The 16,592-nt window shown below is 37.3% G+C and overlaps 1 protein-coding gene across 1 annotated transcript; it reads right to left on the reverse strand.

Moving 5' to 3' along the window:
- Positions 1-159: 159 nt before the first annotated feature.
- Positions 160-14,829, reverse strand: LOC129266373 (histone-lysine N-methyltransferase PRDM9-like). Its single transcript, XM_064103491.1, has 6 exons — positions 14,656-14,829; positions 9,042-9,304; positions 7,982-8,236; positions 6,985-7,427; positions 6,253-6,496; positions 160-5,773 (listed from the first exon to the last, which is right to left on the reverse strand). Exons 2-6 carry the CDS (start codon positions 9,289-9,291, stop codon positions 4,470-4,472), a joined length of 2,496 nt encoding a protein of 831 aa, XP_063959561.1. The 5' UTR covers positions 9,292-9,304; positions 14,656-14,829; the 3' UTR covers positions 160-4,469.
- Positions 14,830-16,592: the final 1,763 nt, after the last annotated feature.

Below are 16,592 nucleotides of genomic sequence, written 5' to 3' on the forward strand. Positions count from 1 at the left end.
TATTCTAGTTTACATTGGACCGTTTTCTGCATTTCAGTGGCTCGTTTTGTTATTTCCAGGGGTTTTGGTACCATGGCAAATTAATGAAAGCCCTGTATAAATTCTCCCTCTCTCTCCCTCAACCCGTTTCTGTTTTTAAATTAATACAATTCAACAAAATTTATGAATTGAGAAACTTTTCTAAGAAATTTTATTGATAATCTATAACTTCTACCACCATGTAACATACATCAAGCTAAAACTGCTTTTAGCTTCACTAAGAAAACATAAGTAAAATAAGATCAATGTATGAAGTTTCAAAAATTCATCATAATCTTAATTCTTCAAGAAAGTTCACCTAACTAATAAAAAATATTACTCTTACATTTTTTAGGTCAATTGGCATACTATTATCCCAGGTAAAAAAACCAGTTGAAACCAGTTGAAATTTTTACTGGTTTCTACTGGATTCAACTGGTACCACTTGAAACCAGTTTGGACAACTGGTAAACCCTCATTATACCAGTATGTTCCAGTTGAAACCCATTGACCCAACTGGCACGTGCTGGAAACATGCAAGTTGATTCCAGTTGGAACCAATAAACCATACTGGTATAAACCAGTACACCAGTTGATACCAGTTGGAACCCATAGAACTTTAATGGGTGCATCTACCACTTGATTCCACTTAAAACCCATTAAACATACTGGTATATTCTTAAACCAGTTGATACCAGTAAGAACCACTAGGCCTTACTGGAATAACTACCAGTTGATTAATACAATTCAACAAAATTTATGAATTGAGAAACTTTTCTAAGAAATTTTATTGATAATCTATAACTTCTACCACCATGTAACATACATCAAGCTAAAACTGCTTTTAGCTTCACTAAGAAAACATAAGTAAAATAAGATCAATGTATGAAGTTTCAAAAATTCATCATAATCTTAATTCTTCAAGAAAGTTCACCTAACTAATAAAAAATATTACTCTTACATTTTTTAGGTCAATTGGCATACATACACATTGATATACAAAACAATTTATCATTAAAAATTGACAAATAACTTTCAATGTAGCATAATATAACATATGGAAGTTGACAATGAATGCAAAATGCTGAGATTTTGTTTTAGCACACAGGAAAATGGTCAAATATATAAGTTATATGACTGGCATTCACTACACAACGATATTCACAAATGAGTTGATAAAAGGCAGCACCAGTCTTTTGGCAAATACATACAAAACTCACTCACAGGACAATATTACTTGTCTTCCTTAAAATGATATCTGTTTACGGAAATCTGTGCATTTGACCGCTTTTAAATGAAACTAGGTTTACACTGTAAGAGCATGGTACCATTTAATGCAAATAATTATTGGTTTATATCATTTTCACTTGGTTTATAATTAGTTAATCTCCATGTACTTCTCTGTTGTTTCTAGCTAATCTCATTTAATAATAATAGCTGGATTTATAAAGCGCTTTTTGCCTGATACAAAGCACTGCTATTATTACTCCGGCTTTAGCTGTGCTGCCATGTAGGCGCTGAGGCATTCAAGGGAGTTTCTTCCTACCGTGTGTTCATTCACCTCACCTGGGTTGGGTGCAACACAATATGGGTAAAATTCTTGCTGAAGGAAAACATACCATGACTGGGAATCGAACCTACGTCCCTCATAATGAAAGGCGAGAGTCATAACCACCAGACCACGACATCCCCACATTTGGTCTTCACAGCACTTGGTCAATTAAAGTAATGCCCAGACGGTGTTGCACCTTGTCAAATGAAAAATTTGATCCATAATTAGATCATCTAACCATGGGCCAGTAACACAAAACTTGGCAATGATCTTAGAACATTTTTCTACGATTGATTCCATTGACTACAATGTACGATCAATCGTCAAAATCAAGCGTACAATCAATCGCTAACCTTTGTGTTACGGGACCCATATAAAGTAAAGTAATGTTAGACCAAGTGGATATTAAAGATCAAGTTCACCTCAGAAGAATGATGATTTGAATCAATAGAGAAAAAATCAGACCAGCATAATACTGAAATTTTCATCGAAATCAGATATAAAATAGGAAAGTTATGACATTTTAAATTTTTGCTTCTTTACAAAATAGTTATATACACAATTTAGTCACATGCAAATGAGAGAATCAATGATGTCCCTCCCTCACTATTTCTTTTGTTTATTATTGTTTGAATAATACAATATTTCAATTTTTACAGATTTGACAATAACGACCAACTTCACTGAACCAAAAAATGTTAAACAATGGTAATTCCACATGTTCAGGGAAAACTAAAACTTTGTTTTACAGGACAATGGGGAGAAAATTAGAATATTTCATATTTCATATAATAAAATACCAAAGAAATAGTGAGTGATGTCATCAATTTGCATACCGTCCGGGATTTGCATAACTATTTTTGTAAAATTAAGCAAAACTTTCAAATGTCATAACTTCCTTACCGGTATTTTACATCCGATTTTGATGAAATTTTCAGTGTTATGCTTGTTGGATTTTTCTCTGTTTATTCGAATCAACTTTTTGTTAGGGTGGACTTGTGTCCTTTAAGAAAATTGGTATAGCTTCATAGTGCAATTAATATCCCCTTGTTCTTATATAAATAAATTCAAATTTAATTCAAATAATATACTATAAATTGGATTAACAAAATTCCATTGATTTTTCTCTCTATATAAAAACAAATATTCTAAATACAGGCAAGATATTGTTACGTGGAAACTATCACACAGCCAATCTGAGTCACTATGAATGATATGTATGAGGTGCGCGGGGGTTAAGTTTCATGTAGATGAAAATTGTACATATATATGTATAGACGTAGAAAATTCATTATTCAAAATGATTATCCAACATTTACTTATTTACATATCATTTTATGTACAATTAATCCCTCTTACTTCCTCAACGGCTTAAGTTATCAAATAAATTACATTTAGCATTTCAACATGAAATAGAATACACCTTTTGTCATTTTTCCTCATGCAGCGGACAGCCCAAATATACCAACCATATTGCTTTATGAGTTGAATTTCCTTTTCAATAACTTGTTTATACAATATAGAAGTACACATGAATGTCAAAATTAGACGAAATATATGAATATGAGTTGATTTATTCTGATATCTTCTCACCAAACTCAAGGAATCTAGAATAAAGAGTTTCTAGATCTCATAATAACAAGACTTAAAAGCATAATTGTTGCCATGTTTCATGGGAATTGTTACCTTTTAAGGTTGTTACCTTTTAAGGTTCTTATCTATCCAAGGAAGAAAGAGTTAAATACAGACGTTATGTAATAATGCACTGTTTACTCCACACGATGGCTAATATGTTAATTTCGTTATCAATCTCTCTGTGACGAAAAATACATTCATATGCAGGGTGCTACATAACTATTTAGGAGCACTTGCCCCATCGGGCAAGTAAATTTTTAAATAGTTGGAATATACTTGCCCGAAAAAATACTTCAAAAAAAAGTTTTACCTCTTCAAAAGAAAATATTGCGGTTTTATAAACCATTGACCTTTTTCTCTCTTTTGACATGAACTGATGTACCTTGTTCTTGCATTTCTTTTTCCAAAGTGATTTCATCTTCTCCACCATGACCAAATTTAGGATCGATATAACATATCGACCCTAATTTTGGTCATTCTACTGTGAGAATTTTTGCTTGCTCTATTCGGGCAGTAGTTTTGGTCTTTACTTCAAAACACTTGCCCGACTTTAACTTTTACTTGCCCTGGGCAAGTGCTTATGTAGCACCCTGGATATTTGGGATTATTTTCATCAAATTTAACGTGGTGGTGCTGGAGGTGGTGTTTGTGCACACCAATGACGAGGGTCGGGGGTGAAAATAAAAAATCTCAAGAAATGGAAGAAGTTGACCCTTCCTACTACCTGCTCATTAGGTCAAACGTCTGCGTTCTATGACTTTCAACAATTTGAGGCAGACTTGTTTCAGAAATATATTTCTCTATTTTATCAGAGGTGATAAGAAGTACATAAGTCATAGAAATACACAACTCAATCATTATTCACTGATGCTTCATGTAACCCTAAAAATTACACTTGATGTCTAATAATAATTGGCTTTTATATAGCGCGATATCAATGTAGGACTGCTAACAGCACTTCACAATTATTTTTACCCAGTCACTGGATTCACAGCTTTTTGAGCAGCCTGTTAGGCGCACACTTGCGAAACCAACCACAATGACGGTTGTTTCGTACTGGTACCCAATTAACACCTGGGTGAGAGTAGCAAAGTGTGGATAGACGCCTTGCCAAAAGGACGCTGGGCCATGGTGGGATTCAAACAAGCGACCCTCTGATTGCAAGGCGAGAGTCAGAACTAACCTCATATTTCTTTAAAACTTCAGCATTCATTTAGTGAAGCAACCTGCCCACCTTTTCCAGAATACTCACTGCTCTTTGTTATTAAGTATGTATTTCTTCTGGTATGCTATCATCCCCCTGCAGCCTGTGTTTGGCCATATGATGATTGTAATGATGATTTAAAGCAAAGGATTTCCCACAGACCTCACAAGTAAACGGTCTTTCCTTGATATGCATTGCTTGCATATGAGCCGTCAGTGAAAACCTTGCTGTGAAGCCTTTACCACATTCCAGGCATACAAACTGCCTGATCCCTTTGTGTCGTCGCTCATGAACCTTCAGATTGCATTTCTCGGCGAACCCCTTGTTGCAGATGGAGCACATGAAGCGCTTCGGCCGTTCCTGGTGCATGCGCTGCTTGTGCTTCAAAGTCAACTTTCGAGTTCTGAACCCTCGGCCACAGATTTCACACTTGAACGGCTTCAGTCCTGTATGCTCTCCTTGATGATTTTTCAGGGCACTTTCGGAAGCAAAGCTTCGCGGACAGAGCGTGCAGCGGTGCATGTGCATGTAGTTATGGACAACAAGGTGTTCTTTCAGACGGCTCTCACTGGCGCAAATCTTTGGACAATGGCTGCACTTAAAGGTGCCTTCCCCCGTGTGGACTTCTTTCTCGTGCTGTTCAACCGTTGTCCAAGAAGTGTATCTCTTTGGACAGAAGCGACACTTGTAAGGTCGCTGGTAGTAATCGGACGGTCTACCAAGCATATCCTGTGGCTCGTCGGTTGCGGGTTCAGGTTCCCGGAACTGTTGTCTGGAGCCGTGGATCTTCCGCTCATGGTTAGCGAGGGCGCCGCGTGATTTGTATCCTTGGCCACAGTATTGGCAGTGGAGTGGTTTCTTTGGTCCTTTTTTAGGTTTTGATTTCTTTTGTCGATTCCTGGGTTTGTAATCGTTTAGAAAGCCATGGGCTTCCCTTTCGTGCCTGTTAAGGGAGCTCTGTGCAGTGTACCTTTGGCTACATTCACTGCACTCATAAGGCTTATCCCCATTCATCATCTCATGAAACAACTCATGTTCTTTCAACCTTCCTAAAGATGGGAAAGCCTTGCCACATGTATCGCACTTAAACTTTGACTCTTCCTCCTCTTCGTTAACCTCCCTTTTCTTTGGCACTTTGTGGTTGAAGTTCATTTTAGCAGCCATATTAGTTTTAACTGCCACATTTGCTTTAACGGCCATGGGAATTTTCTCTTTTCCTTTCTTCTTTCCTTTCCGTTTCCATGAAAGCACAGGGATCATCTCACATGGTTCACTGTTGCTGTGTTCACACCTGATATGCCTCAGGATTAGTTTGGGAGATGTGAACATACCCTCACAGTGACTGCACTGGAACTTCTGAGCATCTGAAACAATACAAAAATAAAACCAATAATATTGATTAGCCATCCTCTGGCAACATCTGCATAAAAGCAATTCCATGTGAGCTTCACATATATGTAATTCCCTACCAAATATGCACTTGCATGATTAACGATGTTATTGTAGTAATCATGGTGTTGGCCAGAAAATGCAGTCATTTTCAGAGAATAAAAATGTTAAAGCTTACCAACACTCAATATGAATTTGCAAGTTCTCAGGTCTGACAACTTTCCTTAAATATGAGTGGCTGAGAGGCACTGTTACCATAATAACTGAAAGATAAAATAGAACTTGTCAGATAAAACGTCTGACAAATCTTAACATTTTATGTTTCCCATCATTGAAGCACAGTTAGACCATGGTCTAACATTGAACAGGACTGAAGGATACAGGATAAGGATTAGACTTTCATAAAATTACAAACTGAAAGCATTAAAGAACCAAACCCAAATGTACAGCTTACCTTTATTGAATTTCAGGTCCTTCAGTCTTGTCTCTATCCCGACATGTTTTGCATATTCTTCGCTGTAGAATACTCGCAGTTCACATCCTGGTTCAATGACCTTTGTGCTCCTGAAGAAGATTTTACCGTAGCACTGGAAGGCCTCCATGTTTTGTTCCTCCTCGTTACGGGCGCATTTTACTTTAGGCATCCACGTTTTCTGGCCATCGATATACAGGAATGAATTGAAATCTGAGAGACATACCTGAAGAGCAAATAGAATAGTCAGGGCATTATACTACAAGAAATATTGGGGCATTCCTCTCTTGAATGAGTAAAGATTACCCCTCAAAAATTGCAAATTTCTAAGAAAATTTGTCATGAACACAATCTTCTTATATGTGTAGAGGATTTTTTTCCCCTACTGATTTGATACCATCTTTCAGTGTTATATGTTTGAGCTTAGTTAATCAGGAAGAATTCTTTGCCTTGATGTAAAATTAGATTTGTGCAAAAGGTACGACTGCAATTAATAAATCAACCGAACAAGAACCCATTATCCTAAAAAAGTTGCAGTTTAATTCATTGCAAAATGCAAAATCCCTTTTCAATAAGATTATCAGTATTGATACAAAAATGGTTTTAAAAAACACATGCTAATGTAATTAGAATGTTGTTTTGCCATTTCCATAAGAAAGCAAAAACTCATATTCTTTCAATTCTTTGAAATTTAATCATGACTCTCTCTCTTACCTCCCAGGTGGTATCCCATGACCATCCCTCCTCCTCATTCAAGAGCGTTCCTGCGTACGGTCCAAACTCCACCCCCTTCATGATCACCTCCTTGGCAAGGACGCCCTCAACCTTACATTCCGCAGAGGTTTTAAAGGCAAGATTCTGCGGAAGCTCCAACACGGGCTTGGTCTTCTTGAGGTTGAGGGCGGCAAACAGCTGCGACCCCACTCTCGAGGCATTTGGAGTCGGATTAGTGGTGCCCGCTGATGAAGGGTTAGGAGTTGTTTGATGGGAGGAGGAAGGGGTACAAGTGGCTTGATGGATAGATGGGGTAGAGCTTGATTGATGCATGGATGAGGAAGTAACACTGGTAAGATGGGAAGAGGGTGGAGGAAGGCATGGTTCTCGCTGCTTGATCGCTTGTATCTGCTTTGCTGAAGTTGTTATGGTAGATGGTTGACCTAATCATAAAGAGGAAAATGTTTTAAAAATTAACAATGAGGACACATGTTAGGATCTTGTAAGTGCAAAACATGAATGGAACACTTCCTATCAAATCAATGTATCTGGTTTAAGTGAAAAGAATCTCCCAAAATGATTAAAATTTGAACCCTACAAAACTTCCATTGGATGCTTTCAAAAGATCTTGCAGAGTTTGGTGTATTACATGTATCTATTTAAAACCATATTTACACTACTATTCTCATATTTAAAAGTTAGTTCATTTCTATGAATGATTCTTTATAGAAAAAATACCATAAAACATCATCATCATAATCAACATCATCATCGTCATCATCATCACCACCATCATCATCACGGCTGTCATCACCATCATCACCACCACCATCATCATCACCACCACCATCATCATCATAATCATCAACGACAACATCAACATTATCACCACCCATCATTACTACCTCCATTATCATCATCATTAGTATCATAATAATCATCATCATCACTATCGCCACTTCAATTCCTCATAGGCTATATCGCATCTTTGGAGTACCTTGCGGATGAGATGGATTGTTCTTCGTACTCTGATCAGGAGTTGTTAGAGTTTGAATATTCCTTTCAACAGATTCAGGAGTTGTGATTGGCAAGTTGTTTCTCTCTCTTACTATGTCATGAGTTGTGATAGGTGGGCCTGGTGGGGCATAGTTTGCGGCCAGAGTCGATTTGACCCCATGACCTCGTAAGTGGACCGGGAGCTGCTGACGAGCTTGATGAATAATTCCTGCATTAGAAATCCCAGGTGCTGAATCTGAAAGAAATCAGGTTTTGAATTTTTGAAAAACATGTTAGTCCTCAAAAGTTATTAAGGAACTATGCAAAAAGCGTGTAAAAATATCACTATGTTAGAAACAGCTTATCACAGAGAATAGCCGTTTTGGGAATTTATAGTATGCAGAACACCTAAAACTTTTACGTCCACTGATGCATTTAGTAGCTGCTTGATTAAAAAGAAATCAATTTAAAGGTAATTTCTTTCAAACTGTCAACATTAGTTCTTTTTTTCTTAATCATTTTCAAGGTTGAATTCCCCTAGACCCTGGTCTATGACACCATTCTCACTACCCTCCTAAAACTAGTTTTACTGGAAACTAGTTTAGTGGAAACTAGTGTAACATGTAATGAGAACGGTCAAAGTGGTCTTGGAAGCAATCTTCCAAACCCTTCCAAACCAGTTTAGAAAACCACCTCGCGATGTAGTTTTGAAGATTGCTTTGCCTTGTTAAACTGGTTTTAGCGTAAGTGAGCACACAACCGTTCTTTGGAAAGTGATCTTTGCACATTTTGAGCACGCTACTCCACACACTGTGTGTGGAATGCTTATAAATGCTGTGGTTACAAATTTCCCGCGAAACATGTCATCCCACTGAGAGTGTTCCCATAGCAACAAGACCGCTTTATGTGAAGTGGTTTTCAAAACCACTTCACATAAAGCGGTCTTGTGATCAAATGGGAACGCTAGCAAATCAATCTTCCAAACTGGTTTCCTGAACCGGTTTCCAGTAAACCAGTTTTAGAAAGTATAATGATAATGGTACCCTAGATGCCTAGCTTACCATGATAAATTGAGCTGAGCATCGGAGCAGCGGGATGCGGTATAGTGAATGCTCTGAGAGGCTGATGATCGACAAATTCAGGCTGATGCTGCGAAGAGGTGTGGTATGGTATCGGGATGTCCATGGGAAAGTGGGCAACATGTTGCTGCTGTGGTGGAGGTGGTGGTTGCTGTTGTTGCGAAGCATGATGTCTGTTTTCTTGTTGGTCTCTGTCCGGAAGGTAAAAACCGGGCGGGTAGTTGCCCTCCATTGTTTGACGTGATCTGTGATACATGACGTATGGTGTAGCATACAACATAAGAGAACAAAAAAAGAAAATGACATGTTTTGTTACAAAAGTCAATTTGCTGAAATACATGTACTGAGACACTAAATGAGGCATGTCTAGCAGTACCCCATGGCTAAGAAAAAACTCTCCTCATCGCAGTGCCAGCAGGGACCAAACAACTGTTTGGATTACATATTTTTTCGCCCTGGGCACTCATTCTTGATTAAAGAAAATTAAATTCCCTACTCATTCTTGGTCACAAATCAGAAATCTGACTTTAATAGGAAAGTCATTATTTCTGAAAATTTCAACAATGAGTAAATGATTTCATGTTGACATTCTTATTCTCGAGTCTTGACTCTCGAGATCTAGATAAAGACATTATTTTTGTGAATTTGACGCCAGATGACATACATGTAGACATAGTGAGCACCAGAATCAAAGTTTGATTGTATGATTATTATTATTGATGGGGTGGAAACAAAGAGGAGTGAGAAATTAAAGTTCAGAATTAAAAGCTAATGTTGCAAATCTTATGAAAGAAAAATAAGAAAAATACATTATTTTTTAAAATAAAGTGAACATGAAAAAGGAGGGAAAATTTGAAAATCAAAATAGTATATTGGTAAGATAAAATGTACAATATATATCATCATGTTAGCTCCAATTACCATTTTTTAAAACATTTTTGTTGTTGTTCACAACTTCACATGTGTAGTGTTTCAAAACAATGTAGGCTATAGTGAGATTCGGTAGGAAATCAAATTCAATCCAATTTGTAATCTTGAGTGAAAGATTTCAAGAATGACATGACATAGAGAAGGAAAATAAAGATAAAAACAACGATTGAAAATGAAGGATGTGAACAGGGATGAATCTAAATAGAGAAGGACTCAATAGTGGGGAAACATAGAGAAGACTGCATATAAAGGTGGTTCCTGAACCACAAGTCTCACCTGATTTTATAGCAATCAATAAAATATGCAATATGATCTTTTGTCCCCTAGAAGACCTTTGATTCCATCATCCTCATGAACACACATGTGGTATTACCAAAGGATCATTTGTACCAAGTGTTAACAGAATTGATGCAGAAATAAAGAAATGAGAGCAAGTTTAACAAAAACTTGACCTTTTGACCCCTAGGCCTAGATGACCTTTGACCCCATCATCCTCAACAACACACATGTACATGTAGTATAACCCAAGGATCATATGAACCAAGTATGAAGATAATTCATGCAGAAATATAGAAATGAGAGCAAAGTGAACAAAAATAAAATGTTTGTAAATGTCCAGACCAACAGACTAACAAAACAGCCTAAACAGACAGACTAACGAGAAAAGTGATCACTCGGGCCCATATTCTGAACTCGTGTTTAAAGTTGTAGTTTAACTACGTAAAGAGCCTATTGGGGGCACAAATCCCTAACAGTACATATATATATATTAACTCACATGACACCCAAATTGTTCATAATTGTCTGGGAATGATAATTGAAGTATTTTTCTTCATTATGAAAGCAACAGGAAACAAAATAGTAAACGTAAGAGAAAAACAATATAAACAGAATCTTTACATTTTTGGCTCCCCATAATTTTAGCATAGAGTTTAATAGACCGTGGTCTAAGTTAAACCTGACTTCAGAATACGGGCCTAGGTCTCTGCCGAACTCCGTTCAGGCGAGAGAAAAAAGAGAGAAAATAGAGATACATGTAGACACATTTACAAGCTGATCATAAATTTGTAGTAGAATGAATGCACTGTAACTATGCACCAAATGAACAGAAAGGGAACAGCTTAAATGTAGAATATAAAAGGTTACACCAAAGTGTATAACAGAGGAATAACAAAGATATGGGGGGAAAGAGAGATGGGTAAACTGTGACACTAACACAATATAAATTGTTAAAGTATGGTATAAATTTATTTTAAAAATCTGATGTGCAAGAAACAATACATGTGTAAGAATCAATGGAGAGAAAAAAATAGTTGAAGGCACAAGGAGATTTCCTAATGACATCCAGATTCTACTTCTACTTTTTTCTCTTCACTTTGGCTTTTTTCCCGTTTTCCAAATTCCATTTTTTTCTTGACTTGATCCAGTTGGTTGCAGCTCAGCTTGGTACATTACTTCCCTTCAAGTTGAATTTCATCAACAAGACAATCATAGCCATACACAAAAAGGGGAAGAGGTGGCTGCCCCCCCCCCCAAAAAAAAAAAATGTAAACACACTTTTTTAACTGGAAATTTTCATAAAATTCACCAAAAGTGTGGATGAAATGCTCTCTTGAAGTTCAATTTTACTTTAGAAAATGCAAAATAGTCCAATCCAATGACAGACTCGGATCAGTCACTTCACTAGTACAATGCCCGATTTCGAGTTTCTTCAAAAAGTATCTTTATTATACCCAAGTTAGATCTCCATGTACATCTAGAATTTCGGAAAGACTTCCATAGTCCCCTCCACAAATAAAAAAAAAATTCTCCCAAACCCCCTTCTTTCAATCTCTTTTTCTTCTTACTTCCAGTTGGAACTTGGATTCGAACCTCTCACTGCAGAACGAGGCATCTCCAGTCTGTCGCCTTACTCACTGAGCTAGCAGGAATTGTTGAAAGCCATGAGTTTCATAATGGTTATCTTCTTCTGTCTTGTGTTGAGTTGGCAACCAGTCAGAAAATGACTATTTTTGCCACTGCTTTGATTTGGAGCCTTCTTTGTGAGGATGGAAACTTCCTTCCCTTCATCCTTTTTTTTCTGTTTTACTTTCTTTTTTTTTCCTTCTCAATTTTTTTTCATTTTTTTTCCACCTCTTTTCTTTTTTCTATTTTTTCTGTTTTCTTTTCTCTCAACCGATATTACAACTAGTCTACTCTCCAAGAGTATTGGGTATATATTTTCCCACTGGCGTAAATCCGTGTTGATGGGTGGGGGGGATGACTGAAATATTTTGGCATTTTTTTGCAATCCTGTTTTTAGATATGCAAGGAATTGTCATTGATATGTCCACAGTCCACAGTGGCGTACCGTGGGTCACGGCATTGGGGAGGGGGGCACCAGCGAAATGTTTGAATCACTGAGTGATCGAGCGCGCTCAGTTGCCAGTTATACTGACCTACTAGGGACATTTTCTGGACAATGTCATTAAACGGATATGCATCTCACTGATCAAATAATGCGAGCGCAAAGCGCGAGCCGAATTTTTGTTATATTCACACCTAAAAAGATACATTATAATCAAATTTGTGTAATCATGACAGGTACCTGTCTCGCTAAACAATACGAGCGCGAAGCGCGAGCTGAAGTTTTCGTATATTTTGACCCCAAACAGCGAGATTTTGAGGAATATATTTTAGGAATCCATTAAGAGTATGCATATCTCACCATAGTCATCTAATGCGAGTGCCAAGCGCTTGCTGGTTTATAAGAATTACATCTGAACACATGAAACAATTTTTGTAGTCATTGCAATCATGATTTTCATACGCATCTCACTAATCAAATATTGCGAGCGCGAAGCGCGAGCTGAAAACTTAGATAATTCAGACCTGAAGTGGGGCATTCTAAGGTTTCTTTGTAAGAATTAACTAGGACCATACGTATTTCAATATCCAAATGATGCGAGCGCGAAGTGCGAGCTGAAAATTTTTGATATTCAAATCAGAAGAAGGGACATTTTAAGGACTGATTTTAGGAATTCATGAAGAGCAGACATATCTCACCAATCCACTAATGCGAACGTAATCACGGACAGGAAATGTTTCATATATACGAAGACCTTAACATGGGGCAATCACTTTTTGAGTCATGAAAAAGAAGCATATGTCACTACATAAAACAATGATAACTCAAGTGCTAGGAAATATATTTGGTTTATATTGACTTGAAAACGGGATGTTTCAGTACAACAGGATTATATATCTCGTTAACAGACAATGCAAGCACCAGGAACAATGAATACGTAGGCCCTGGGCAAATTATGTTTCATGAAGTTATGATAAAAATGTTTCTTATGTAATGCAACATAACATAATTACAATATAACATTATAATGAATAATATTTTCTTCTTTCCCACTATACGCTTTTCTTCCTTTCTCCCTCTTTTCTCCTTTCCCCCCTTTTTTTTTTGGTCAGCCGATGGGGGGGGGGGGGGGGGCCCGTAGTTACGCCACTGTATGTCCATATGGCAAATATATACCCCTCTAATATTATTATCTTTTTTACCCCATGATGGTTTAATGGTTTAATTAGAGATTACATTAAAAAAGAATTGACATTCCAACTTAATCCCTTCCCAAAGACCCCAACATTGATGAATTAGAAGAAACGGGAGTTTCTCTTCAATGTTATAATAAGGACATAAGTATTTCGTTTGGAAATGGTGAACTGGCTCTTTATTTGCATTTTATGATTCAATTATATTGTTTTATTTGTTAAGCGGTATTTCAGGAAGAATCTTTACCAATAAAACAATTATCTCTTGTGATTTTTTTTCATTTCTTTCGTAAAAAGTGGGGGGGGGGATGTTTGTACAGGCCATCCCCCCCTCCTCGAAAAGTGGGGGGGATATATCCCCCCCATCCCCCCCGGGATTTACGCCAGTGTATTTTCCTGATTAAATAAACCGATGCCATTTGGAGTTACACATACTCGAGATTTTGACAGAATAAAGCCATGTTTTGGTATGTAGGCCTATTCAACTTTTCCTTCCTAAATCTCTTAATTCTTGATAAACATTCATTTTAGTTCATTATTTTTCTACAAAATTGAACACAAACTTTTTTAGTTAACAATAAAACACTTGTCACTTTCACTTTCAGTTTCACTTTTGCTCAGACTGTCTCAATTTTAATCTCATTTACGTCTTGTCTATTTTCCAACCGCTGACCCGGCCTACCCTAGGGCCTAGGCCTAGCCTGGCTAGGCCCCAGCCCCCCCCCCCCCCCCCCCTTTCCCGGAAAAATTCTTGAGTTTCGGCAATTTGCATGATTCAGGGATGACCCCACACATATTTACTGCCCACCATCTGATCATGCAGGCTCGGCTTACCACTCCCAATTCCAAAACGAGGCCGTGGCCTATCAGTGAATCACTGCATTGTGTGTGCCAAGACAGTGCAGTAGATGACGGTGCCAGTGCTGCTAGCCCATTCACACTACACACAACGAACTGTGTTGTAGCAGGATTGCGCATGTACCCGTGTATTGTGTACGTGTGTGAAGGGCGAATTACGTGCAATCGCAATGCATTTAGCAGGGATGCCTGGATAGTAAAAATGAAAATTTTAGCAATAACAACATCAGAAAATGCATTAAAACTCAAATGAAATATAAATGCATACCAGTAGTAAAGTCTTCGTTCTTATGCAAAGTTATTTTGTGACAAATCCCACTGAAAATCCTCTCGAAAGAAAGAGATATTTGACGTTCGTTTTTGTGACAAATTTCCTCAAAAATACTTTTCGTCGAATTGGCCCCGACATAATCGCTTGCGTTTGGTGGTGTCTTTCATGTGTAAAATGGAAATGAATAACGCTTGCTGAGAGCGGGGACATGAGAGGGGCCTAGCCTGCTGGGAGTATTATTCTAGTGAAAACGTTCTTATCGCCGTTCTTCATGTCTTATCTTTTCTCATTGAGATTGGAAGAGTTAAATCATTGCAAATTGGTATTCTAAAAATCTTCTGTAAGACTACCCCTTTCTCGTCTTTAACACGTCCCGAAACACGTCCGTTTTTCATTTTTAGACTGCTATTACCAATCAAAATACGTTTTATTTTCCAGGATATGAAGAGAGAGAAAAGTTTAATATATATCCGCTTTTCATATTCATGTTTACAGATATTAGTCAATGGAATCATATATCACGTTTTGGTTTCTTCTTATTTTTTATTATCATTCACTTTTTTTAAGTCTTGCTGTTTACCATACACCAAGTTTTTATGTAAAATGTATAATCAGCCCTGTGCATGGGAATCGGAATTGTCGGATGCACGTCCGAGCGGTCCGACAACTTGTTTCATCCGAGTACAGGGCCATATGGGTTAACAGCATAGGCGGCGGAAGCGGGGGGGGGGGGACGTGTCTTAGGTGGGGGACGGTCCCCCCTAAATCTTTTGTTGATAACCTTTTTTTTTTTTTTTTTGCTTGTCAATTTTTTTTCCTGCGTCCCCCCTAAAATTTTAGGTTGATAACCTTTTTTTTTTTTTTGCTTGTCAACAAAATTTTGTGGTCCCCCCTAAAAATTTTCGCTTCCGCCGCCAATGGTTAACAGTGCTTCTCAGCCAATCAGAATCAAGGAAAGTTATCATATCTGACAACATATCGGACAATTAAATTTAATGTTGATGCATGAAACCGTCACGCTCCCGTGGTAATTGGCCTCGCCAGACGTTCCCGCTCTAAAAAAGGCATACTGGGGCTGGGGATCAAGAATGGGGAGATATGGCACTTTTTAATCATCGGGAAAGAATCCTTGTAACTTTTAATTTTTGTCAAACTAGGTTAAAATCACGAAAATCTAGATACTTATTTGGTGATACCCTAGCTATATCATTATGCTTTGTCGTGTAGATCATTTTTGAAAAGGTTCATGGCCTACACCCCAGAGTTAATGGTATTACTTAAAGAACAAGTCCACCGGCCCAACAAAAAGTTGATTTTAATAAAAAGAGAAAAATCCAACAAGCATAACACAAAAAATTTCATCAAAATCGGATCTAAATAAGAAAGTTATGACATTTTAAAGTTCCGCTTTAATTTAATTTACAAAACAGTTATATGCACATGCTGGTCGGTATGCAAATGAGGAGAATGATAACGTCATCCACTCACTATTTCTTATGATATATGAAATATTCTAATTTTCTCCACATTGTCAAGTAAAAAAAACATTAATTCCTTCCTGAAAATATGGAATTAGCATTGTTTAATATACTATATGGTTCAGTCAAGTTGGCCCTAATTCTTGTCAAATCTGAAAAAAATGAAATATTGTATAATTCAAACAATAAAAAAAACAAAAGAAAGTGAGGGACATCATCGATTGTCTCATTTGCATGTCACTGCTATGCACATATCACTGTTTTGTGAAAAATTAGCGAAACTTTAAAATGTCATAACTTTCTTATTTTACATCAGAGTTTGATGAAATTTTCAGCGTTATGCTATAGTTTGGTTTATTTATTCAAATCATTTTTTTCTGGGGTGGACTTGACCTTTAAACGTACTGTGAAGACATGGGACAGCATGGGAAGAAATGTGTCACATCTCCCCTATTT

Source organism: Lytechinus pictus, chromosome 8 (genome assembly GCF_037042905.1).
Source record: "Lytechinus pictus isolate F3 Inbred chromosome 8, Lp3.0, whole genome shotgun sequence".
Classification (NCBI taxonomy): domain Eukaryota; kingdom Metazoa; phylum Echinodermata; class Echinoidea; order Temnopleuroida; family Toxopneustidae; genus Lytechinus; species Lytechinus pictus.

Coding starts and splice junctions, on each gene's coding strand:
- LOC129266373 (XM_064103491.1), bottom strand. CDS start 9,291: ATGGAGGGCAACTACCCGCCCGGTTTTTACCTTCCGGACAGAGACCAA. Junction 8,237..9,041: donor GCTCAGCTCAATTTATCATG/GTAAGCTAGGCA, acceptor GATTTCTTTCAG/ATTCAGCACCTGGGATTTCT. Junction 6,497..6,984: donor CATGGGATACCACCTGGGAG/GTAAGAGAGAGA, acceptor TTTGCTCTTCAG/GTATGTCTCTCAGATTTCAA.